The sequence below is a fragment of the Anabas testudineus genome, chromosome 5 (assembly GCF_900324465.2).
Source record: "Anabas testudineus chromosome 5, fAnaTes1.2, whole genome shotgun sequence".
NCBI lineage: Eukaryota > Metazoa > Chordata > Actinopteri > Anabantiformes > Anabantidae > Anabas > Anabas testudineus.
Window position 1 is genome coordinate 13930799 of NC_046614.1, and position 25968 is coordinate 13956766.

General features: G+C 39.6%; 3 protein-coding genes across 6 annotated transcripts; 1 reads left to right on the forward strand and 2 right to left on the reverse strand.

Annotated features, from left to right (window-relative positions):
• Nucleotides 1–1132: 1132 nt before the first annotated feature.
• bap1 (BRCA1 associated protein-1 (ubiquitin carboxy-terminal hydrolase)) lies at nt 1133–8421 on the reverse strand. Of its 2 annotated transcripts, XR_003298104.1 has the most exons (18): nt 8241–8421; nt 7923–7952; nt 7746–7800; nt 7472–7604; nt 6849–6968; nt 6391–6452; nt 6093–6235; nt 5593–5671; nt 5377–5500; nt 5132–5273; nt 4822–5006; nt 3978–4111; nt 3401–3864; nt 2939–3180; nt 2678–2770; nt 2512–2584; nt 1699–2095; nt 1133–1553 (listed from the first exon to the last, which is right to left on the reverse strand). XR_003298104.1 is itself a non-coding variant. In XM_026349635.1 (17 exons), exons 1-17 carry the CDS (start codon nt 8275–8277, stop codon nt 1962–1964), a joined length of 2250 nt encoding a protein of 749 aa, XP_026205420.1. In that variant the 5' UTR covers nt 8278–8421; the 3' UTR covers nt 1133–1961. The 2 variants fall into 2 exon arrangements, 1 of the variants encoding a protein (XP_026205420.1); XM_026349635.1 differs by having other exon boundaries at nt 1133–2095.
• Nucleotides 8422–9298: 877 nt separating this feature from the next.
• rad54l2 (RAD54 like 2) lies at nt 9299–23884 on the forward strand. Of its 3 annotated transcripts, XM_026347938.1 has the most exons (23): nt 9299–9439; nt 10107–10148; nt 10660–10858; nt 11081–11351; nt 11452–11579; nt 11660–11800; nt 11900–12132; nt 12216–12398; nt 12494–12627; nt 12708–12904; nt 13057–13399; nt 13500–13677; nt 13795–14025; nt 14767–14885; nt 15226–15335; nt 15620–15719; nt 15814–16019; nt 16129–16304; nt 16695–16891; nt 18539–18738; nt 18901–18990; nt 19077–19169; nt 19570–23884. In XM_026347938.1, exons 3-23 carry the CDS (start codon nt 10711–10713, stop codon nt 20562–20564), a joined length of 4473 nt encoding a protein of 1490 aa, XP_026203723.1. In that variant the 5' UTR covers nt 9299–9439; nt 10107–10148; nt 10660–10710; the 3' UTR covers nt 20565–23884. The 3 variants fall into 3 exon arrangements, with proteins under 3 accessions (XP_026203723.1, XP_026203722.1, XP_026203724.1); XM_026347937.1 differs by lacking the exon at nt 10107–10148; XM_026347939.1 differs by lacking the exons at nt 9299–9439; nt 10107–10148 and having other exon boundaries at nt 10711–10858; nt 18554–18738; nt 19570–20564.
• On the reverse strand, nt 23601–25358 carry LOC113153990 (cytochrome b561 domain-containing protein 2). Its single transcript, XM_026347942.1, is given in 4 exon segments — nt 23601–24330; nt 24332–24406; nt 24830–24867; nt 24982–25358. Coding segments are annotated over 4 exon segments (672 nt in total). The 5' UTR covers nt 25115–25358; the 3' UTR covers nt 23601–23904.
• Between the last annotated feature and the right edge of the window lie 610 nt (nt 25359–25968).

A 25968-nucleotide genomic window follows, 5' to 3' on the forward strand; every position in this document is an offset into this window, starting at 1 on the left:
TTAGTAATTATGAGAATAATGCAGACCTAATTATCTAATTATCAAGATTGTTTGAGAGACTATTCATTCAAATGTGAAAGAACCAATAAGCAAAATGAATAATACAATATCTGAGGGATGTTTTACAAATGTGCTATTGAGCTATATTATGAAGCCAGTCAACCAAATTGGAGGCAAACATTGGTGACATAACTCTACAGACATGGGTTTATTTAACTCAAACATCTGCTCCACTGAAGATATGTGGCTGAAGGGTGTTTTTTTTTAGCTCTGATTCCTATGTAGGCCACTGTGTGTACTTTGCTACTCTGCCAGAGAGCCAGTGACATTATTATAAGATCACATTCCTGAACTCAAAGTATCCTTAGGTAGAGACTGACAATGTCTGATGAAGAGACAGGACGACTCACTTTAAGACTGACTGAGGCACTTTTACTTCACGAGTTCAGTATATCTGCTGTTGCTTCTTAACCTGGGTAATAATAAAATAAATACCAAATTTAAGTGGGTTATCTTATTTTATTTAATACAATGATAAACTGTTTCTGTACGGTATTTCCCCCAAAATTAATTATAACATTATACACAGAGATGCACCATCTCTAGATGCACCAGTGCAAAAACACCAAGAATAGATGCTGTAGTGCCACAACGCAGTTCTACTACAGTAAATCCTATGTTTATTTTTTCTTGTAAATTGCATTTCCTTATAGAAGTCTTGTTAAGGTCTGGACCCTGCGGTGGCCAATCCATGTGTAAAAATGATGTGTCATGCTCCCTGAACCAATTTTACAATTTGAGCCTGATGAATCCTGAGATTGCCATCTTGAAATATGCCGAAGTGATCAGGGAAGAAAAAAATTCATTGATGGAATAATGGTAGGCACTAGGCATGATGTGCACTTCACTCTGGAACAAGGTAAATCTGGACTGTTGTTTTTGTTACGATTTGATTTCACCAAACGTTTTACTTGAGTGTCAAGTTATTATTTATCGAACCTAAGATTTGTAAAACACATTACTACAATGCAAAATGTGATCCTACACCAATCACTTTAAAAACAGTAGTGTAGTCCTGGATCCAAACACTTTGTGCTCATAAAGAAATTGGAATTAAACCAAGATATTCCTATGTACTTTATTGTTGTATAAATCAGCAAGCACAGAAAACAGAACTCAGCATACATGGTTGAGCCAATTAACAGATACATATGTACAAAAACACACAACTGCACACGTTCCACTCAATATTCACTCACTTTGAGATTCACTTCAGATACAAAACAACCTTATTTATTTGCAGGACCTCAAGAGAAATACATACACATCTAGAGACCCTCAGTCACTGGGAAGTCATGAAACCAAATGGGAAAAAAGAAAAACCCTGATGACTTGACTTCTTGAGATTAAAACTGTCTAGGGCGAATGTGATTAAAAGCTGCTTGTGATCTTATATACTGCAATTAACTTCACTTAATGGACTGAAGTTGAAATGCCGTAGAGGAATAAAACACATGACCTTGTTTGTCCAAACATTCAATACTTCATTGGCACTGTGAAAACATGAAAGACAGATACAGATGAAGAAATATGGACAATTATAATTGTCTGGATAATTATGGATATCAAGTGTATATTTAGTTAAATACAGAGGATGTACAGAGAAGTTCATATTCCAGTAACTCAGATTGTACTGACCACAAGTGTGTAGAGAAGATTCTTCAATAAAAAACATTTAGGTGCATCGCTGAGGACATGACTCTTTTCATATTTACAAACTGCAGATATCAGTGGCACAAGAAGAAAATTTACAGACACAAGAATGGAGTTAAATACATACATAAATGAACTGCCGAAAACACATGGTTCATCTTGTGAATACAATAATAAACTGTCTTAATGAGACTTATGGTCTCTCACAACTACTTTTTCTATGTTGCTTACAGAAAACATGACTGTAATTACTGGCGTTTGGCTTTGTATGGTCGAGAGCGTTTCCTGCGATCAGGCTTCCTCTGTTTGTGCAAGCGGCCGATACTTACACCCTGCCGACGGCGCACAGAAATGTTCTGCTCCACAAGGCTGGCCAGCATTCCTGCAGAAGATTATGAAAAACAAACAAAACAACTTTAAACCTAGGTTTTTGTTAAATGTCTGTAACTGTGTGCAGTAGTCTCACCCATCCTGTATTTTTGAGCATGTATTTTGTGTTTCAATACGATATATATTGTGTGTGTAAATAAATGGGGAATAGATAATTGGTCTATTTAGTGAGAGTGGCCTATATTTGGGGATTGTGGATAAACCTTTTTTCTTTCTTTCTTCCCTCTTTTCCAGGACTCTTAAGTGACTCCATGCTTTAGGAGTTCACATCAAAAATATCTATAAATATAGTGTTAAATATCTGATAGTACTGGTGCATCACCCAATACAGAGGAATTTAAAGAAAACCTCAAAAAATGTTCAAAAATGGATAGTGATGAAGATCCACAGAAGTGGTGAACAGATTACCTTCTTGTGCCAGCATTGATATGAAAGTACAGATGAATTCATCATAATTATGAGTCCTCCTCTGATCGTCGATCTGAACAAATGACAACAAAAAAGCTGGTTTAAAGCTAATAAAATCTGTGTCACACCAAGGACATGGTATTGAGTCCAGGTAAACAAAACCTACTTTGTATTTCTTTCTCTTTTCCACTTCCTCTTTTAGAGACACCTCATAATTGGCAATGTCAGCCTCCACACACTTAAGCAGTGCAAGCAGCTCCTGCAAGAGACAGAATAAGATCAACTGTTCTGCGTGTCTGTTTACAGCTCTCTAACTGGTAGCACAAGCAAAAAGTGTGAGGATGCAAAAAGAAAGTGTGGTAGAATCATAAGCATATCAAGGTGTATAGTTCAACACAAATAAAACAGGGGATTTTTCTGGACTTACTTTTGGTGAGTACTTATCCCCAGGGGGTTTGCTGTCTGCAGCAGTTTCCGTGCCATGGAGATTTTCCTTGCTGGGTTTCATCTCTGCCCCATCTTTGCCTTTTTCTTCTTTCACCTCCACAGATGGTCCCTCATCTCCCTCGTTCACTCTTTCCTTCTCTCCTGTTGAAAGGCCTCCTTGCTCTTTCTCTTTTATTTTCTCAGGAGTACAAGGCCGTTTTGTGCCATCAGCAGCTAAATCCGCTGTACAGGTAATAAATAAAGTACCAATCTATCAAAATTTGTTAGACACAGACAATCCATTATGAAAATTAGTGTGTGTTATGCTCATTATGGTCCCAAACAGTTTACTTCTACTGTCTAACATGATTAATATGCTCTGTACTATAAATATCAAGTGATACACTTAAACGCTGACTTCAGCAGAGGCTTTTAAATGACATTACTGATCTTGTGTACTCACCAGATGGAGGGAGAGCAAAGATGACACCATCATCCTGCAGGTGTAACAAGGCTACGCTGACAGAGGGACCCAGTTCTCTTACAGCACGGTTATGTCTCGAGTCGAGCCTCAGCATCTCATCTTCTCCAAAGAGCACACGAGACAGATGGGATGCAACTGGACTGGATGGGCGCGTGGCAGCCTGGGAGCGTGCTGGTGATCGCAGCGGGGAGTTGAACGCGCTGCCAATCTCAGAGGCTGTGTCGGTGCTCTCATTGCTGGGCGTCGGGGAAGGCTGTGAAGCAGACGTGATACAAATGCCCCCGGTGCGGCCTTCTGTGCGTACTGAAAGAGGTGTATTCAGAGCATCTTTCCTTTGGACTTCCTTCTTAAGTTTCTCAGCCAAGACACTGAGGGCAATCTGGCTTTCCATTCCAGTCCCACCCCGTCCTGGTCGTGAACGCAAAGTTGGCTTCCGTCTAAACCTAAAATAAAAAAAAAAAAACATTTAAAAAAAGAATTAATCAAAGAACTTTGCCTTCCTTCACTCAGGAAATACAAAACTAAATTATCCTTGAACACACATTACACTCCTCACCTGCTGGACGTGCCTGTAGAACCAGTAACTTCCTCCTCTTCATCCTCATAATCGTCTTCATCATCAGAATATGTGGGTTGAGGAGGCCCTGACACCCGAGAGCGACCAACTCCAGCAGCTAGATCTTCCTCCTCCTGTCGATCAGAGAATTTTCACATAACCTCAACAAATGAAATGTTTTCTACAGCATCCAACATGACTTTATCCCCCCTCTTTGTTGCCTCTTTTCGTTAGTTTTGTTGAATTTTTATTTGATATCTTCCTCCAACCCATGCTGTGTGCTTTTCTGAAGCGAAGTGAACTTACTGGGATCTTTCAGATTCCCTGCGTTTGTGAAAGGACTTTTGGTGACTTTTGGTTACCATGGATACAGGGAACTTAAGAGCTAGCCTGCTATTAGCTACTAGTTACCTCTCAAAACACAGGCCTGATTGCAGGAGAAAGGCCTGAAATACAAACAAATCCCCCAGGAGCTAAGGAAGCAGTGGTGCAGAGTGCTGAGAGAACTCGCTGAGACAATGTCTCTCCATTAAAAGGACAAATCATCCGCACTTATCAAGGCCCAGAACATAATGACAGGAATGGGGCATGTGAGGTCAAAGTGACCTTAACTTTTGACCATCAAAATCTAATCTGGTCAGTACAAGTGGATGCTTGGGCCAGACTTAAAGAAATTCAGTCAAGGCATTTGGGATTTTGTGTTCACAACAATGGTGTCACAATTAAACATATAACAAAGCTGTTTAGATTCCAAAACTGGATAAGAATTTAATAAACTGCAATTCAATGGATAAAGCCTAGAGCGCTTTCTAAGAAACCTTACACTCTTAACCTCCATTGTTACCTGCATGGGAGACTTAGCGTAGTTGTGGTTGTCCAGGAAAGCTGGCAGGCGTTGAACAATTGGGTTGGGACCGGTGACTTGCTGGGCACCTCCAGCTGAAGGAACCGGTGGCTTTCCCATGACCTTTGTGTTTCCTGAATGGCTAGGAGTAACTTTGGACTGACCTCCGGATTCATTCACTGAATCTTTAACATGAATCAGTGGATTAGCAGATATTATTTTAGTTTATGATAATGTTTATGATAAGCTGCTAAACTATTTACAGATTAATATTAATAGGGAGATAGTGCGAGTAAATACAACTAAGTACCTGAAGAAGGCTGATCAGCCCCGTGGGATGTGACAGGTTCTGCATCATTCTCTTTCTTGATCGCTGTAGTGCTGTCATCAGCAGAGGAAGTGTCCTGTTGCTTCTTGTCATGGACAAGCTCTGGCTGAGTGAGCCGGATCATCTGAAGTCATGACAAAATATTGCAAGGATATTCATTCATTTAATTAAATGTCACAATTTACAAAGTGTGGCATTGTCATATGAAACATCTGGTAGTTCTTCACCTTCTGTAGACCCTCCAGAACAGTCTGTCTGTTCCTCTTTAGAATTTCCAGTTTGGACTCATACTTCATTCTGCGATCAGGAACCACCGCCATCAGGTTGAAGCGAATGTCATGGTATGGCTCACTAAAAAATAAGCAGAGCAGCAGGATGATAATAAAGTCTTGAGGCTGCGTGTAGAAGGTGAATCATTACTATCTGAGCGGCTCAGGACTCACCCAGCAGTGGCCAGTCCAATCCTCTCCATGATAACTCGCCGAGCTTTATCAGTCCATTCCTCCTCTTCTCCCCAAGGACCTAAAATATAGAGTAATATTATATTTTAAGTACCAATTTTGTACATCACACATGAACTCACAGCAAAGCAAAGCCTTCATTGCAAAGAAAAGTCTCTGAATCCAAATCCATTTTTTAAGGGGATTAAAAGCAAGAGGTGTGGCTGTCTTTTATTTTAAGTTTGCAGTTCATACCAAACAGTAAAACCACACCTGAAGGCTTCTGAATTTATGAGTTAAGAACAATTAAATAGTACTAAATTAAAAGTGGATCAAAACAAAAGACAAGTAATATGAGTAATGGTTTTAAAAGCAGTACCACACCACCAACAACAACCATTGACAAAGCCATTTATTGTTCATTTGCTGCATCTGAGCAAAATGATGCCTTAAATCGCTGTGACAAGAACAGGACCCTGTACTTGTGTCAGTATACGTCTCACCATGGTCAATGGGGTAAGCCTTGAGTCCATCAAGCTCAAATAGGCGGTCTTTGATGGGCACATAGCTCACAAAGTGGAAGGCTTCCATGGTCCGCACTGCACTGATCCCATTCTGTTTCTCCGGCAGGTGCCTGGGCTCCGGTCTCCATAGAAACACAGAAAGTGAGCATGTGAAACTGATGAATGCACAAAGCCTGATATCTCCCACAGCATGGCAGACCAATCACAGAAGATTTTTTTTTTCCATAGAATCAGAGATGCGTGAACATTTTAAAATGAACCACTGACTGTAACCTACCTGGCATGGCTGTTATGTGCTCTGGCAAGCTCTGGGGCATTTCCTATTGCATAACCTTTACTCTGAAAAATACATAAAAATTGAAAATTAAAGAGAAGGGAGAGGGGGAAAGTGATGGATTGCATACTAGAGAGCAACTGAAACCAGGAAGGTGACTAAAAGGAAAATGAAAAAATATCCTGAATTAAATGTATATTTTGAACTATTTGAGTAAGTGGGGAACAAACTTTAAGATCAGTTCTTATCCATTTCCTTTGTAAAATTATATTCTGGCTATTTAACCTGTTCCCACCATTTCTTTATGTTATCAATGTCATTTTCCCCAGCTTACTATGATTTAATAATATCTTAGCAGAGAGGAAAAATGAACAAATCCTAAATAAAACCCAAATAAAAAGAACACAATCAAATTAAGCCAAAAATTAAAGACATATGAGTGAGTGAAAAGAACATTTTACCTCAGGACTAAAGCCTTTTGTGAAAGCCTTCATGCGACTAAGAGTGGTGCCAAGCTCAACGCCACTGCAGTTTAGAAGCACACTCAACAATGCGTGGGTGGCACATGAATTTGGTATCAGCTACAAAGAAAAACAACATAAAAATCAAACAAGTCCAAGATAGAACAAGAATTTCAATAATTCTCTTTTCTTTTGCATTACTCCTGGTTACAGTTTAGGTATCATTATTTGTTAGCAATAAGTGTTGTTGGCAGTCTTTAAACATAACCTTTTTGAGTCATAGGCAAAATAAAATATTAATTTTTACCTCACTTTGAGCACTAATATATTATGAATGTCGTTTGTTATGTCTTTTTGACAAGTGAATAAATGATGACTAACAGGTACATAATGTGCTGTTTAATGGTTATTTAATCCAGGTTTACAACTTAACTATGGATGAAATTTGCTCAAGGGGATCCTGTTCATGGTCAGTGGCAAAATGAATTGCATTACATTACAGCTCATAAAAAAACATCTGTCTATACGTTTTAGAAACAGATCAGTTCTTTTATAATCACTAATTGAAATGCAAAATATCACAGCATTAAGTACAATAATTAACATGATATAAGATCACTTACCTGATGAGCAAAGAACATATCATTTACAATTTCCTCATCAATGACAGAGGTCTCATCCACCAGGGTGTTAACTTTCCTCCTGGATCGACGTTCCTCAATCCACTTGAACAGGAAGATGAAGCCATAGACGGGACTGAAAAACACAATAAAGTTAAACACATGTGGTATCTACAAGATCAACATGTAGTAATAAACTTGTTTATCTAATGATTTACATCTAACTGTTGCTCACTAAATGCACATAACTACACTTGACTAGTTCCAAGTTACATACCTCTGACATTTGCTCTGAAGATCATAGATTTCCTCTACCTGGACACCTTTGACACCTACAGAATATATACAAATTAATTTGCCCCTAGTCCCAAATTAGTGCTTAACATAAAGTATTAGCATTCACATGGCAGCAGTGTGAACAGTTTAACAACTGTAACTAATATGGGTCACTCACCAAAATCTTCCACCAGCAAAGTAAACAGTCCTGAAAGTACACAGCATTTTATTAAGAGTTTAATCGCCAAAATAAAACAAAGCAATACAACAATTGTAACGTAAAGTCAAATGTATCCTTATATTTTGCCCCCGTTACTCGCTCCGTTAACTTGAAAAACATTATGCACATTTAATATTCTGTTTATCTACGCTTAATCTTGCGCTGCACTAAAGCTACTTTCCGAGTTTAATAAGTCAAGCTGCTTATGAAGCTAAACTGTCTGCTTTATGTGGAAGCTAACGTTCGTTAGCCGTCCTGTCAGTCGAAATGTTTCACCTGGATCACTCTCGAGCTCCAGCCACCCTTTGTTCATTTTTGCATTTGTGCACAGTTGACTGATATTTAAGCTGTTCTCCAGTCCATGTCAAAACGAGGGATAGGAATTTTAAAAGAAAATGCTGTATCCATTCAAGAACCAACTCTGGAGAGCTGAAGATAAACACAATAGACAAATTTGGGCGCGTACAAAATACGTCATCAACAAACAACGGGTGTTACAAAGAAATAGTGCCGTCGGCAACTTCCTGTAGTCAAAGCTAAGCGCAAAACAACAAATGAATGAATGAATCACTTTATGAATCTATACATATTGTTTGATGACTTGTATTTTTATTTAAAGGTAACAACATATTAAAAGCGATGGTGATGGGCAATACGATATTAGGAAAAATTATATTATAACATTAAGAGTTAATAGTCTGACTTTTGTTCAAACGCACCACTTTCTAAAAGTGCGAACAGTGTATCTCTTGAAATATAAGACAAATACAAGACATTTAATGCATCATAACAATAAAAATATAAATAAATAATGAAAACAACATAGCTTTACTAATATCCAAAAGTTATAACATGCTGATAAAATATTAAAAACATTCAACTTTATCTCTTTGGTGTTTTTTTAAATAAAAACTACAACTGTCCACACATATTTCTAAAAAACGTTAAAAAAATCAGATGATCTGACGTGATCAGGTAATTATTAAGATTTTTATAACAAACACATATAAGAGCTTAATGTCTTATTATAATAATTTATATGTAACTTTAACTTAGTTTTTACTGTGCTCAAATACCGGTGCTTGTCAATTTAGACATATATATATATATACCCATACTGCAAAACAATTTTTACCAAATATAGCATTATTATATTATATTATATTATATTATATTATATTATATTATATTATATTATATTATATTATATTATATTATATTATATTATATAAGGGCGGTTGCTTGAGTTGATTTTCTTTATTATGTTTTTACAATATTCTCTGTTATCTTGACGCTGCCGGAACCTTACTTGGAACAACCTCTACGGGGACCGTATTTATGGTCACACTGGAAAAAACAGAAATTAGCAACGTTTATCAGTTCATTTCATACTATTACTGTACGTATTAATTGATTGATCGTTGTTCGTACTAACAGTCGGGTTCACTGAAGAGTACTGCGTAGCTGTATACAAGGTGAGCTTCAACAACAGACTGATGTTTAACAAGCGTCTTAGCTAGCTGAAGTGTTAGCCTCGCTGTAATTTGGGCTAGCAATATCTAGCTATGTCAACGTTACACCTACATCAAATTAGATTGGTATCTTGTTACGACAGCCAACAAAGCAGTCGGTCCATTGAAAGGAACAGTTTTTCTTCCAGCTCAAGCAAGCACCTGCCACCCTGTTTCTGCTGCCACTGGTGAACAATAGAGGTTGCGTGTTTTTGGCGTTTGAAATTGCGTTTATTGTTGTGTAATGAGCTAGCATGTGCTGGCTCGGCTAGACAAATATTAATATTCAGATGCATCACAATAACCCATTTAACCACAGTTTCTTAATGTTTGTGGCAACTAACAATAACAACAACACCATCATCATAATATAATAGCTTCAGATAAAGCTGCATGCTATTTGCTAACTGCCTTCATCCATCCTTGGCCATTTTGGGAAAATCCTTCCCTTGGGTCACAACTAAAACTACAACGTAAACTCAGTTTTAAACGATATCTCCATCGCTGATCAGTACTTAAATTCTGTAACTATTGAGCTATATGTCTGCCATAAAATTTGTGACAGATAATAACAGTAAATGTGAAGTATCAGGACTGTATAAGCCAAATAACAGTAGTCTAATTTGAACAGGCCACAACATGATCCAGTGAACAAACATCACCATATTTAATAGTAGGTACTAAAATCCTTGTTTCCTACTTTGTAATCAATTTAACATAGATCTCACCATATTGTTTGAATGTGTGGATGAAATACCCTTGTTGTTATGTGTAGTGTTTGCTTATCTCTCTTGAATTACAAAAATTATTTGAATCTTGATTTAAGTCACATACTGTATGTAACTGCAAAAATCTGGCAATAGAACTTATATAGGATAGGATTTGTTTTCGTTTCTTGTTGTGGTGGTCTGTTTGTGTGTGTCCAGGTCTATGTTTATTCTGATCCTATGTGAGATTCTACTATCTAAATAAACCTGAACTTAATCCATTAATCACTTAGTAGAGGCAAAGAGACCGTTTACCATTTCCAGCTGTGATATTATATTATTTATAGATCGTATGTTTGAATGTGTGGTTAAAACGCCCTTGTGTGTTGCATTTGTATGTAATCACTTATCCACACAAGTATTTTGCTTTGTAAAAAATACCATTCATTCAGATGCAAACGTGTTTCATTTTTGTAGGACTCCTGATGAAGCTGTGTAGGTAATACATTGAGTGCCCTAAAAGACGCCATGTCTGAGGAGGCAATTTCAGAAAGTGACCTGGAGCCCAGCCTTAACAGTGAAGAGGAGTATTTGGATGATGAGGAAGAGGAAGATAATGAGGACATGGAGGAAGATGAGGATGACAATGATGGCGATGATGAAGATGATAGTGTTGGTGAGTGACCAGTGGACTTTTTTCTTTTACCTTTATTACTCTAATGCATTCTAATATCTTCACATACATCAGTAAATTTAGGAAGATCAACTGAAAACAAAAAACAACGAACAGTTCATTTAACTGATGCATTTTGTTGAAATAAAGAGTTGTACCTGCAGTGCTTTGTTTTGATTTAATCTTTGAAGACCTCAACTGAATTGCTGTCTCTTCTCTTTCAAGATCGACCTGCCAGTGCCCAGAGCAGGACAGGAACAGCTCACGATGGCAGGGACTCTACCTCATCTACCTCTAGAGAGCCTTCTTCTGAGCCTCCATCTCAGCCTGGCTCCCGTCCATCCTCCAGGGGTCCCTCTGGTCAGAGCCAGAGCAAGCCACCTTCCAGCAAAACCAAGAAACAAAAGTCCTCTAAATTAACCAAATCCCCCAAGTCTTCAAAAGGCACCAAACATCCCAAGCCATCCAAGCCTGCCCACATGAGGAAAAATATCAGGTACATTTATTTGTTTCTGATATTTATCCGATACATATATTATTTATATTAAATATATTAATATGTATATGTTACCTGGACATTTTTTCAATAATAACAGAAAATTACTGAAAGAGGATCAGCTGGAGGCTGGGACCAAAGCAGCTCAACAGGAAGAGATGGAGAGGCGGAAACGTCTGGAGCAGCAGAGGAAGGACTTTCCTACACCAGCCCCAGACTCTCAACTAGGTAGCTGGTGTGATATTATTCTTTTGTAGAACTATGTCTTCTATCCCAAATATCTCATTCCTTTCTCATCTTTCCAACAGTGGACACTGCTTCAATTTTGGGAGAAGTATCTCACTTGGTCCCTGGTCTCCTAAGCAAGCAGGATGTGATCTGTCTGGACAGCAGTGGTGATGAGGATGAAAAAGTGGAGTCTAAGTTGCCTGTGCTTGCCATTAGAGATGGTAAGATAAAAGATAATTCCCCGCAGCTATAATACTGTTATTTCCAAGTGATTCCAACCAGTATGAGAATTGCTCTCACAGAGTGTTTACTTGACCCAGATATAATTGAGCTCAGTTCTGGAGATGAGGATGCCCTGCAGATAAGCAGTGAGTCTGCCGAAGAGGATGCTGATGGCACCATTAGCTCAGAAGAGAGTAGTGGTGCACACATCAACGATGCTCTGAACCTGCCTGATGCTCAGGGTCGAGTGCTGATTAATATCAATCACCCTGCTGAGGAAAAAGATATTTATCTCGCTCCACAGCTGGCCAGGGCTGTAAAACCTCACCAGGTACGTCCATCATCTCATTCTATCACCAAATATAAACACGCACGGTTTAGCTTGTTTACTCAAACATTCTCTTCATCTCTAAGGTGGGGGGAATCCGGTTTCTCTATGATAACCTCATCGAGTCTCTGGAGCGGTATAAGAGCAGCAGTGGCTTCGGCTGCATCCTTGCACACAGCATGGGGCTGGGCAAGACACTGCAGGTCATCTCCTTCATTGACATCCTGCTGAGGAACACTGAGGCTCACACTGTACTGGCCATTGTTCCTGTGAGTAATCAAAGTGTATACTATGTTTTTAAAAAAATGAAATTAGATTGCTTACAGTCAACCTGTGAAGTCACCATTTTTTTTTTTTGTACAAGGTGAACACACTTCAGAACTGGCTCACAGAGTTTAACCTCTGGCTCCCGCCTCAAGAAGCCCTATCGCCGGACACTGACCCTGCACTCGTCACTGGCCGCACATTTAAAGTTCACATTCTCAATGATGAACACAAGTATGTAACATGCAAGATCAAGTATTTATCGTTGAAACGTCTGAGCTGTTACTCTTGCTGACTGTGTGACTGACTTGCAGAACGACGATGGCTAGGGCCAAGGTTGTCGAGGACTGGTCCAGAGATGGAGGTGTTCTCCTTATGGGTTATGAGATGTATCGCTTGCTGTCCATGAAAAAGAGCTTTGTTATGGGCAAAAAGAGAAAATCAAAGAAGCCTGCGGGACCAATCATCATTGACCTTGATGAAGAAGATCGACAGCAGGAGCTCATGAAAGGTCAGCAACAATCATTATTTGAAGGGATGCAGTGGTTTTATTAATCTTGTGATACTGTCTGTGTGCCTTAAAAAATAAATGCAATCATACATTTATTAGATAATCGTTAATATATGTATTTACAGTCCTCCTACATTATTTTGTCATTTTAGGTATAGAAAAGGCCATAGCGCGGCCTGGCCCAGATGTGGTGATCTGCGATGAGGGACATCGCATTAAGAACTACCATGCCAGCACATCACAAGCCCTGAAGAACATCCGCTCCCGCCGCAGAGTAGTTCTAACAGGTTACCCGTTGCAGAACAACCTTATTGAGTACTGGTGCATGGTGGACTTTGTTAGGCCTGACTTCTTAGGCACACGTCAGGAGTTCAGCAACATGTTTGAGCGACCCATTCTGAACGGGCAGTGTGTGGACAGCACACCTCAAGATGTCCGTCTCATGCGCTACCGCAGTCATGTGCTGCACAGCCTTCTGGAGGGTTTTGTCCAGAGGTAAGCAGTTAGTCAGACATTTAAAAAAAAAAAGAAAAGGAAACGGTAGTGGATCATACTCGCTTGTCTATATTCATTATGCTGCTTTTCTTGTTTACAGACGGGGTCACGATGTGCTACGGGACCAGCTTCCCTCCAAGGAAGAGCATGTCATCTTAGTGCGTCTTTCTCCCGTTCAAAGGGCGCTCTATACAGAGTTTATGAAACGCTTCCGAGAAGCAGGAAACAGTGGCTGGCTTGGTCTTAACCCACTCAAAGCCTTCTGTGTATGCTGCAAGGTGAGACTGCTTCGCCTTCCTGTTTGAGAGAAACCTCAAGTACTGGATTCTTATATTCAAAATGGCAAACCTGAGCTGTTTGACTTAGTAGTTATTAGTATTTTTTGATTTCTCCAGATCTGGAATCACCCAGATGTTCTTTATGAAGCCCTGCAGAAGGAGAATCAGGCCAACGAGCAAGACCTGGACCTTGATGACATCACTTCAGCTAGTAACCCTCACTGTCCCACACCTGGTGCTGGGCTCAAAGCCAAAGTAGCCGACCCAAGCAACAGCAAAGTTAACAGCAACCTGCCACCACTGAATCCCTCTCAAGATAAAGCCAATCAAGTCATCACCTATGAATGGGTATGTCAGATGTTCATATTTCCTGAAAAACTCAGTGGCTGTTAAAACATTTTAGCACAGTGGTCATTTCACACAGTCAAGGCAGAACATGTGGTGACATTATAAAGCAGCTTGAGAAGGGATTTATGCCCCTCATGATACGCTGCCCATCTGAAAAAAAGTCACCACCTGGATTTAACTAAGTAAATAGTTAATAGAAAGAGTGGTTCAGGGAGCAAGACACATCATTTTCACACCTGGATTTACCACTGCAGAGTTCAGGTCTTAACCCCATTGAGAACCTTTGGGATGTGCTGGAGAAGACTTTGTGCAGCGGTCTGACTCTGCAACTCTGGACTGGAATAAATGTTGTGACATTGCAGAAGCTTATTAAAACGATGCCACGACGAATGTATGCCTTAATCAAAGCTAAAGTAGGTCCAACTAAATATTAAAGTGTGTGACTTTATTTATTTTTTGGACGGGCAGTGTAAATGGGGTATCTCACTAAGAAGAGAGAGAGAAAGATAAATTCAACCAAATAGAAGAGGTTGAAATAAGTGAAGAAAACCTGATGACACAGTCAGTAACCTTAAGTGTGCTGCAAAGAAAAAACTGGACCTGCTTTGCGACAGTGCCCCAGCAGACCCCACAGAACTTCTGTGAAGATAATGATCACAGTTCTTTGTTTCGATTCTTCAAGTTCATTTCAGTTACCAAGCATTGACATTTCACTGCAGTTTTTCTCTGTATTTGTCTAAGGCAAAGGACATAATGTCAAACTACCGAATAGGAGTTCTGGAGAACTCTGCTAAGATGGTGCTGCTCTTCTATTTGATTGATGAGAGTGTGAGAAGAGGAGACAAGATTTTGGTCTTTAGGTAAGTCCTGTGTCTAGTGTATGTGGCATTATACCCAAATCCACAGTTAAGCTGCTTAGGGATGAGGCAAACTGGCTTTCCACTTCAGCTAATTAATCAGACTTTGGAGCTTTTTACCTTTGGAAATTAATATTTAAATCCCCGTTTATAATTTCCAGGTTACATTTGTAAGCAGGAGTTGGGACTGCTGAATAAAACTAAAATGAATTGTTGCCCCTGACTGACTAGAATACCACACTTACTTGTAGTCTGTTTTATTTTATAATAACTGTTATTTATCTCACACCAGGGGGTACTTACTTTCCTTATTTCTTTTTGTTTTCTGCTGTGCACCTGCTAGTCAAAGCTTGTCCACCCTGACTGTCATTGAGGACTTCTTATCAAAGAGACCCATACCAGCCTCCTCAGACACCCAGAGCCAAAACTGGGTCCGCAACCTCAATTACTACAGTGAGTCATCCAACATGTATTCTCCTCCCAAACCAGCAGTTGTGCAGATTGTGTGATTGTTCAGTGCTGAGTCCTGTTAAAGAATCTCTCTGGACATAATTTCTCAAGTAAATTTGTCTTTGCTAATGTTCACCGTGTTCGGTGGAGCAATAGAGCTACAATTTGACAAAGATGTCGAATATTCAAAGGAAAATATAACTATGATACACCCTACTTCATTTTGCCGTCAGACAAAGTGCATTTAGGTGCTTTTGTGTGAAGATATGATGTATGTCTGTCTACAGGACTGGATGGGAGTACATCTGCTTCAGAAAGAGAGCGGCTTATCAATCAGTTTAACGACCCAGAGAACAGTTCGACGTGGGTCTTTTTACTTTCCACCAGGTACATGTCTCTACTCTCTGTCCTTTGACCATTTCTCTCACTTTGTCCACAAACTGGCAGGAAGTTTGTCATTCTCGGTCTGTGGTCCTTTCAGAGCTGGCTGCTTAGGTGTAAATTTAATTGGGGCCAACCGTGTTGTCGTGTTTGATGCCTCCTGGAACCCGTGTCATGATGCCCAAGCAGTGTGTAGAGTGTACCGGTATGGTCAAAGGAAACCCTGCTACATTTACCGCCTTGTTTGTGATTTCACCTTGGAGAAGAAGATCTACGACAGACAAGTCTCCAAACAGGGCATGTCTGGTAAGAGATTTCTACATGTGAACAAGGACCCATGCTATTTTGTTTACAGTGAAAGATCAGATTTTGAACTTGTGTCACCTTAACATTTTGTGTCTTTGTGTGTGTAAAGACCGTGTGGTTGATGACCTGAACCCAGTGCTGAACTTTACTCGTAAAGAAGTGGACTCTCTGCTGCACTTTGTAGAGGAGGAGCATGAAGCTGACAAACTGTCTCTGCAATCCAGGGACGAATTTGAGGGAGTGATATACCAAGCCTGTCAGTTTTACCCACATCTCATCACCAAGGTACAGCTGCATAATAAGTGACAGTCATAGGCATAGACTCTGAAAGAAAGGCAGTTTAGGTTACCTTGGTGTGTACTGGTGTGTATAATATCTCATTTTTATCAAGGATTTTAACTTATTGTAATAAAAAGGAGTTTGTTTTGCTTTGGCTCGGGGGTTAAGTGAATAACAGTAGTGAGAGCAACAGTTACTATTTCCTCGACTTATCTTGTAAAGCTGGAATGCTATTAGGAAAGGCCTTTAGTCTGTCTGTAGTCAAACAAATAAACAGACGAGGAAAAGGAAAGTATCACGATAACTGTGAGTTTACTCTGGTATATCAGAGATCAGCATAGAGACTTCTGCAGTTTATCTGTAACTCAATTTCCCTTTTTCCGGCTGTGTCAATAGCAACCTTTCCGTCACGAGTCTCTGCTGGTGGACCGGAAGGAGTCTAAGCTGACCAAAGCAGAGAAAAGAGCTGCCAAGAAGAGCTATGAGGATGAGAAACGAGCCTCTGTGCCCTACTCTCGCCCGTCATATGCCCCTTATTATCCAACCAGTGATCAGACGCTGACAAACATACAAGCGTTTAACCTGCGTGGCTGGTGAGTTCAGACGGCATGTTTTACCTTGCATTCATTTCATTTCAGTTTTTGTGTGAAGTGACTAGTGAGTGTACACTACCGCTCAAAAGATTGGGATCATTTAGAAATTCTATTGTTCTCAAGGAAACACACACAAAATTAGTCTAATTCGGAATTATAGCAAAAGAGCAGGACATGACGACATTGTCAGAGTTAAAAATAATGATTTTGATGAAAATGATGAATGTGTTCTTCAAACTTTGCCATATTAAAAAAAGCAGCAATTACAGCCTGGCAGACTTTAGGCATTCCAGCTGCCAATTTCTTAAAATAATCTTATGAGATTTCACTCCATGCTTTTTGGAGCATCTCCCACAAGATGGATTGGCTTAATGGAGTCTTCCTCAGTACCATACGGTCAAGCTGCTCCCACAACAGCTCAGTAGCGTTGAGATCCGGAAACTGTGCTGGCCAATCCATTCCAGTCAGATTTCCATGCTGACTGCTTATTCTTAAAATATTGCTAACATGTTTTGGAGGTGTGTTTTGGGCCATTATTCTGTTGTAGGATGAAATTGCTACCGATCAAGTGCTGCCCACAGGGTATGGCATGGCGGTGCATAATGTTGTAATAGCTTTCCTTCCTCAAGCTCCCTTTCACTCAGTAAAAATCTCCTATTTTACCACCTCCAAAGCACCCAGACCATCACGCTGCCTCCACCATGCTTGACTGAGGGTATTAAGCACTGTTCTAGCATCTTTTCATTTGTTCTGCGTCTCACAAATGTTGTTCTGTTTGGTCCAAACGCCTCAAACTTGGACTCATCTGTAGACAACACCTTCTTCTAGTGTTTATAGTCTGTCCCCTTTGCTCATCTCAGTCTTTTGTTTTTATCAGCCAGTCTGAGATACAGCAATTTCTTTGCAATTCTGCTATGAAGTCCAGCATCCTGAAGTCTCCTCTTCACTGTTGATGCTTACACTGGTGTTTGACAGGTGCTATTTAGTGGAGCTGCCAGTTGAGGACCTGTGAGCTGTCTTTGTCTTAAACTACACACTGTCAGTTATTTGTCTTCTTGCACAGTTGTGCCTCCCACTCCTTTTTCTGTCCCTGTCTGTGCTGTTCAGTGGAGGGAGTAGTTAACAGTATGACAAGAAACGACAAGAAATGTCCTTTATGGGTCTCTAATGAAAGTTCTTTCTTTCTGGCTATAGGTACCTATTAAAACCTGTAAACAAACAACTGCTGATGTTCAGATACTAAACTAACCTAAAGAATGCCATGCTCCCTTGTTTGCTCCATTATCAGCTGTGCAACACAATTGCAAAAGGGTTTTCTCATAATCAATTAGCCCTATAAAATAATTAACTTGAATTAGTAGCCATACCAGGAGATTGATGCACAGGATTGACAATTGCTAATAATAGCCCTCTATGCAAAAATGTAGATCATCCTCTAAAAATTATCTGACTAATTTTAATTGTTTGTGAAAGTGATAAAATTGTTAATTGTTGTGATAAAATGTGTTTTTCTTTGGAAAACAAAGAAATTTGCAAGTGATCCTGATCCTTTGAGCGGTATTGTGTATTTTTTTTCTATTCCTAGTGGATTTCCAGCACACTAGACACTGCTGATATACTATCGGTTTAATCATCTCATGACTTCAGTTCTCATATTTCCAGGCGACCCATGGCACGGCTCGATGACAAGCCTGTAGCAAGTGTCAGGCCCATCCAGTCAACTCCAATCCCCATGATGCCTCGCCAGGTCGGCATGGGCATGCCTGGCTCCAGCTCTGCTGGCAGCCTGCCTGTCAATTTTCTGCAGAAAGCCGGAGTCTACGTGCAGAGGATTGTCACCACAACAGGTAAATGTAAAATATTTTAGATACTTAAATCTCAGAGAACACCAAACCTACTATTATACATACACACAGTACATTTTAAATTAGTTCATCAATTCTGTAGAATTTACACAAAACACAAAAATGAATTGTACCTTGTGAAATGACATTTGTCTGGATGTGCAGATATTGTAATCCCAGGAGCCAACAGCACAACAGATGTTCAAGCTCGAATTAGTGCAGGAGAGAGCGTCCATGTTATCAGAGGATCAAAGGGTATTTGCAATAACACAATAATTAATCTCTGCACACAAAGAATTTCATTAAACTGCTTCCGTCACTTAATGTGTTCTGTAACACAGGTACATACATCAGGACGAACGATGGCAGAATCTTTGCGATTCGATCGGGAAAGATCAGTAGACCAACAGGAGGGGGCTCCGCTGCTTCAAGAGGTAGAAATTTATATTTGTACTGTAGCTACACTGGTCTAAAGAAATACTGGCCACACATCATACACATGTCTTTTGAGTCTCTCTCTTTCTTCATCAGAGACCGTGAAAAATATATATATTTTACGTGGACATATTGTCCACGTAAAATAGATGAATATCATTACATATTAACATGAATAAAACACAATTACCAAATGCGCCTCTTGAACCAAGTGCAGAATAAGTTTAATTTGAGTTTGTACGTCTCTCCTCTGCATCCATGTTGGCTCTTACTCATAATGATGCCCCCCACTAAACTTTTGTCAGGTGACCTGTTCCTCAAAATAAAAGCTTGCATTGACTTTTAAACCAACTTGTAGTGATACATTAAGACACTTTTTTTTTTCTCTGTCCTCCACAGACACCCAAGTTTCCCTGATCCAACCAGTCAGTAATGGCTGCTCATCTCCAATGGATCAGCAACAGCGCTCTCCCAATGGGGAACAGCGTCCCTCCTCTCCTTTAAGCTCTGAGATTATGAGAGAACTCAGCCGCTACACTTCAACCACAGGTGATGCAGCTGCTGGCGTGGGCAGTGAAATGCCATCATCCCGAGATGGTTCAACTGTACCCGTAGGAGACGGAGTCAATTCACGAAACAGTCAGACTAGTGACCTCAGTAGGCAACTCAGCGATGATCTCCTGAGCTCAGCTTTAGAGATGCGTGGCACCAAACGTAAGAGTACTGAAAGCCAGGGCAACGCACAGACTGGAGGCAAACATGCTTCTGCTGCAGCACGTTTCCCTGGACTCTCCATGGGCTCCAGTGGGCTCAATTTTCCTCCTGTGGGTCTGAACCCTACCTCCCTACTGGGGAACTTGGGGCACATGAGTCATCCACTTCTGATGGGTGGCAGTGGTGGATCATCATTCCTTCAGACACCTGGACAAACACTGGCCGACCTACAGACCATGTTCCCTTCTGCAGCCACAGGGAACGGACACCTTCCCACCCCTTCCTCGTCCTCTCTGTCCACTGTTTTCTCCTCTCCTTCCACCACCATTCCTATGTCATCGACACCCTCGGCAGTGACCTCTGCCTCCCTGGCGTCAGGTTCTCTGCCTCCATACTTGATGAACCCCAGCGTGGCTGGCCTACTTTCGTCAGGCTTTCCTCTCAACTACAGCCAGTCGCTGCTCTCTGAGCCCAGGATGTTCCCCACCCCTCTCCTCTCTGGGTCAGGGGGGTTCCCGACACCTAACTCCAGCTCTTCTACATCCAGCTTCCTGTCTCATTACAACAATCCCACCTCCAGCCTGTTGGGGGCAGCTCTGACTCAACCGGACAGACATCAGAGTACAGAGAATGGTGGCAGTAGTTCTGATGATGATGTTATAGAGGTGACAGGACAGTAGTGACCCGTGAAGTCTGTGGTTTCACACACATCCTATCAACGATGGTTAATACATTAGTACATTAGGGATGGGAATTGTAACACATTTACATGATAATAAACTGATTAATTGTATAGTATCCACCCCAACCATTAAAGTAAGATTGGTGGTGACATGTTTTGTTGTACTGTGAGTGAGCACATCAGAGGGAGAGTGAATTCAAAAGGAAAAAAGTGAAACTGAAGTGGGCATTAAATGTTGTCCACACGTTTTGTTAAACAATTTATACATTTTATACCAATTAACTAAAACTGAAATGAAATTCCCATTCCTAATGGCCACATTAAATTTCTCTCACACACACACACAAACACACAGACTCTCACCTGCAAATGAGAGACTCAACTTGTACCTTAATGACTTTACAAAGTCAGAAAAACAAATCCTAATGCTGAATATCCCAGTCTTGTTCAGCTGGAGCAACAGAGCAGCACAGGCACACATTTGTCAAACGGGGACCAGCTGAATCTTTCAAGGGGGCTTTCCAAGCACAGCCTCTCCTGTTACATTTATAAGCAATGCCTCGACATGCAGTTAGTTTTATTTCCTCTGAATTCAGTTGGAACAATGTGATTAAAACCGCTTAATGTTGGATTTTCTCATAATATATTGCTGTCAAACAGTTGAGCACATTAACTTTTGACTCGCTGTTAAATGTGGCAGACAGACTCGTGCTGACACAGTAATTTATACCTTTTACTTCAGCATAGTTTCTAGTAAAGAAAACTGGAAAGCTACCACAATAAATAAATCTTGAGTGAGTTATTTTACTCAAAATCCACTTTGCAATATATTCAGAGAAAATCTTTCTAAGCTTATTACCTTTAACAGCAGAAATTTTAGGCTTTCAGAGCATATTTTAGTCTTTAGCAATTTGATAGACATTGTAGCATCCCCTGTTGAGAGGATATTATGTGTGATACTATAACTGAACATGTTGATAATTTGTAAATAGCAGTCATCATCATTGTTTATATTGCAAGTCAGTACTGTGCAGTGTGTAGATTTTGGTTATAGGGAGATGTTTTATTATTACAGTGACTATCATGACGATAAACACACCCTTGCATTAACGCCGGGGAAACAAATTTATGTTAAATTTTTTTTTTTGTTTCTTTCCTTCTTTCTTTTTTTTTTTTTTTTTACTAAAATGAATGTACTTTCATGTTAGCCTTTGACAACACATGGGCTCGGACATGGATTCGGACTGTGTTCTTTGATTTCTAGCCTTAAAAAACACAAAGGGGTCTTGAGTCTTAGCATTTATCTTAGTACATCCTTTTTACAAGTCTGCTGGAAGAATGATCACGCATTTAGAAACTCAGAACACAGGTTTAGGACAGATTCAGCATAATGACTAAGAACACCAAATGTGAAAGCCAAAAAAAGAGAAACAATATATGGTGTTGCCAGCTCATTTGTCGCCTGTCTTTTGTTGCAGGTTTTACTGAAGCGTCCCCACCATCTGTTGACTCATCATCATCAAGTCAGTTACTATATGATCTTCATTTTCTTATGGATCAGTTTCCAAAACTTCACAATATCAAGGAATTATTTTATATTACCTGAACCACAGAAATCATTACATTAGGGCAGCCTGAGTGTATGAAACCTTCCATCAACAGCCACCAGCCATTAAATCTGATATATAACACTTCATTACAACCAACAGTGACTATGGCAGAATGGCTAATGGTATGGTGGCCTTAATAAACTGACTGCCATTATTTAGTAGCTTTTCACCTAAATGCAGTACAAAGTAAGTAGCTTCTATCAGTAGTGTCCGTATAGATCTGCAGTGCTTTAGGGAGTTTAGGTCTTTGCTGTTCTCTGTAGCCTTGTGTTCCTGTGTTGTGACAACACCTCAAGATATTTAGAATTAGGAAAGTCCCGTTCCTCCGTTGGTTAAATAGGCTACATGCATTGGTAATTAGCCTTTAGAAAACACTGGATAAACTGAGACAACAGATCATAACCTATGAACTTGTACTTTTTTTGTAGTGATGTTTTCTTGCGAGGATCTTTTCTCTCCTCAGTCTAAAGTACTGTTCCCTTTTTTATGTTTTTTGCTACCGGCTCCTTTTTTGTCATTCTGGATGCTTCATTTCTATCGAGGGTGTCTCCACTTTCCTTCACTATGTCTTGGATATTTGAACCAACGATTTGGTTTGTCTCAGATTTCAAGATGGAAAGATTGAAAAAGGATCATAGCTGCTTATGAATTGTACAAGGTACATCAATACTGACCCCATGTCCTTATTCTCAGTCTTCTCAATCCGTTGGAAATCATCAGTTTATATAAAAGAAATTTTCCATCTGCACGTTGTTGTCCATTTTGTGCATTCTTGTTTCATGGTATTTGATTTTAAAAAAAGATGTTTTCTTATTGTTGTTCACTGACATAGCAGTTGTTTCCCTTATTTCAGTGTAAGTATCTGAAATGTATTTATTTATGATGGAAAATACATTGTTTTTTTATTTACATTTTTTAAAATCTTTTGTTCACTTACCCATTGACAGCTGATTCAGTAAGAATTTGGTACATGCAGGCTAGATTGAAGCAGAATATGACCGTGTTATCAATGTTATTTTAACAATAAAACACTCTTCTATTGCAGTGTGAATCATTTAAAATGCTATTAACTAGTTACCTTCAGCATAATATTATGAGTTGGATTCAAATGTGTCTAAATTAGTAATAAAAGGCAGGATAATAAATGACCTGAGGTATAAAAATTTAACAGATTTTTCAGACTGCGGCCACTAAACACCTTATTCTTAATTTGTTCATTGTATTTTCTGTGGATTCTTTCGTCTGATCTCAGACGAATATCAAACTCTTTATTTGTGCAAAGATGTGATCGACTGTTTTTGAGCCAGATTTGAAGCAATTTAGTCTAAAAACAATAGGAGGTGTATTTACTTATACATCTCGGCAAATATCAGGTTTAACATATTTGCTACTTAGCATTCAACACAAATTAGACTCGATGCTGATGGTGTTCGACATGAATTTAAAATAAAATATCAGAAACCACTCAAAAAGCCCAACATGTGAAAATCCCCATTCAAAAATTTTCCTACAAAGAATAAGGAAATATCCAGTTCTGTATAAAAAAGCCAATAAAAGGAAAAAATAAAATGATCCTTATTTGATACCACAGCTTGTTGGAATGCCAAATCAGTTTGAGAGATACGTTACTGTAGAAATCAGTTCCCTTTAGATTATTAAACAACTTAAACTGACGGCATGTAATTTCATCATGAACATTTTGTTAAAGTGTCTATATTGTGTCCACTGTCAGTACTGCAGCCTTTTCTTGGCCATATACGCACTGGTGACTTGGTTCATTATGACAAGAGCACTGAGAGCAGGGCAGAGTGCTGACAGGTACCAGGTGTATTCCCCGACAGAAGCAGTGAACCAGGCAGAGCAGAGACCGAGGAGCAGGCTGACACTGCACAGCAAGTAGGTGACGAGCCCAGATGTTGCGTGGTAACGTTTGAGTTTGGCCAGCGACCAGCCTTTGGCCAGAGAATGATAGATGAGGGGTACAGCTCCCATAGACTGTAACCCAACCACACACACTGTGAGCAGGCCGAGCAGACCGTGCCACGAGGTGAAGTGAGGTTTACCATTCAGGTGTTTGTTGTAAGATATAGCTGCCAGGCCCAGGACTAAACAGGACACACACAGGCACTGCAGGATCCAGTGAGCACGGCCCTTTAGTCTTGTGTGAAAATCTTTTGATGAGGGAGCCGTGGGGGGAGAAGAAGAGTATGGCTTCTGTCATGAAGAAGAACTGGAGAAGAAAAAGAAATAAATCGGACCAACTAAGAATTATTTGAATTGTTATTTAACTTTTTATCTGTCAAATTTTTTGTGCGTCAAAACAGTCTCAAAGCCACATTGACATTCAGATTGTGAATTTATGTTGATTTAGCGATCTAGAGTTGCAACAACTAATGATCAACTAAAAAACTGATCTGTAACGATCTGAAAACTGACTATTTGTTTTATATTTAAATTAATTGTAAATATACCTCCTAAATAATCTGCTTTTCAGACAGTAAATTGATACGACTCATGTAATTATATGTATTTTTTAAATAATGACTGCACTGTTTAAGCTCTAAAATGACGTTCGTTTGTTTGTTTATTAACTTATTTATTTTATGTAACTTATTTAAAATCTAGTGATTTCATTTTGAAAGGTTCAACTTACAGCCAGTGTCATAAAGACAGGATGCCAGGAAAACAAACCTAAAATAAAACAAATAAAGTGAATCGAACTAAGAAATGACTTTAAAAAGAAGGACACTGACAAGTTGTGTTGCATAACTTCTTATAAAATAATAAAATAACAGGAGAACTCACTTGAACCTGGTCGGGACAGCAGAGCAATGCATACAGTGAAGACGATGCAGACCAGGTGGGTCAGCACAGCAGAAGCAGTTCTGGTGTATCTGTAGACCGCAGGCTCAGATTCAGACTCTTTGTTGTGAACCATGCTGGACGGAGTCTGTGACCCGGTCTGCAGCAGGAGTCAGCAGGAGCGGAACTAATGGTGGATACAAAGTCAGACCGCTGTCTCCTATTGATGCAGTCCTGCTTCATTCAGAAAGACACACGCATGTGTATATTAGTATACGTGTAGAACAAGTGTCACACTTGTGCTCATTTAAATTAGGATCCACTCTGGCTCCAGGCTTTAGTCCAACTTGATGTTTGTCGCTCAGTCTGCCGGCTACGGGAAAAACTAAAACCACTTTCCGGTTCGATTTTTCAGAATAAACTGTTGTTTTACCGCCCCACGATACAAACAAACCAGAGATGCCTATTTACAGATTCAGGATTTTTAAAAATAGTTTTGATGTTGAAAAACAAAACAAAACAAAACAAAACACAACATTAATCAAAGCAGAGTATTATTATATATCTTATAACACATCTATTTTTAGGAAATCATGAGATGACATGATAATCTTGCTAAAGTCAATTCTCCACAATGTGTCTTCCTTTGTAACTGCACTATCCCTAACCTAGGCAACCTCTGCTTTCTCTTGCAAGTAAGTAGTAAAAGAAACTGTTGATTACTCTGTATAAATAAATGTGATTTAAATCTAAATGTAAATCTTTTTCTACGCTTTTATTGCGGAACTGGAGTGCCCGGAAGTCTTCTTTGCTCCATCCGGTTTGTAAAAGTACTCTGGTACCCACAGTACATACACGTGTACAGCATGTATTTATCCACTGGTACCAACGTGGCCAGATAATACTTAAGTAAAATACTCATTACCAGAGTGATGTATTGGTAGTTTTAGTTAAGTAAAGGTTTTAAAACTATTTCAATCACTGATATCA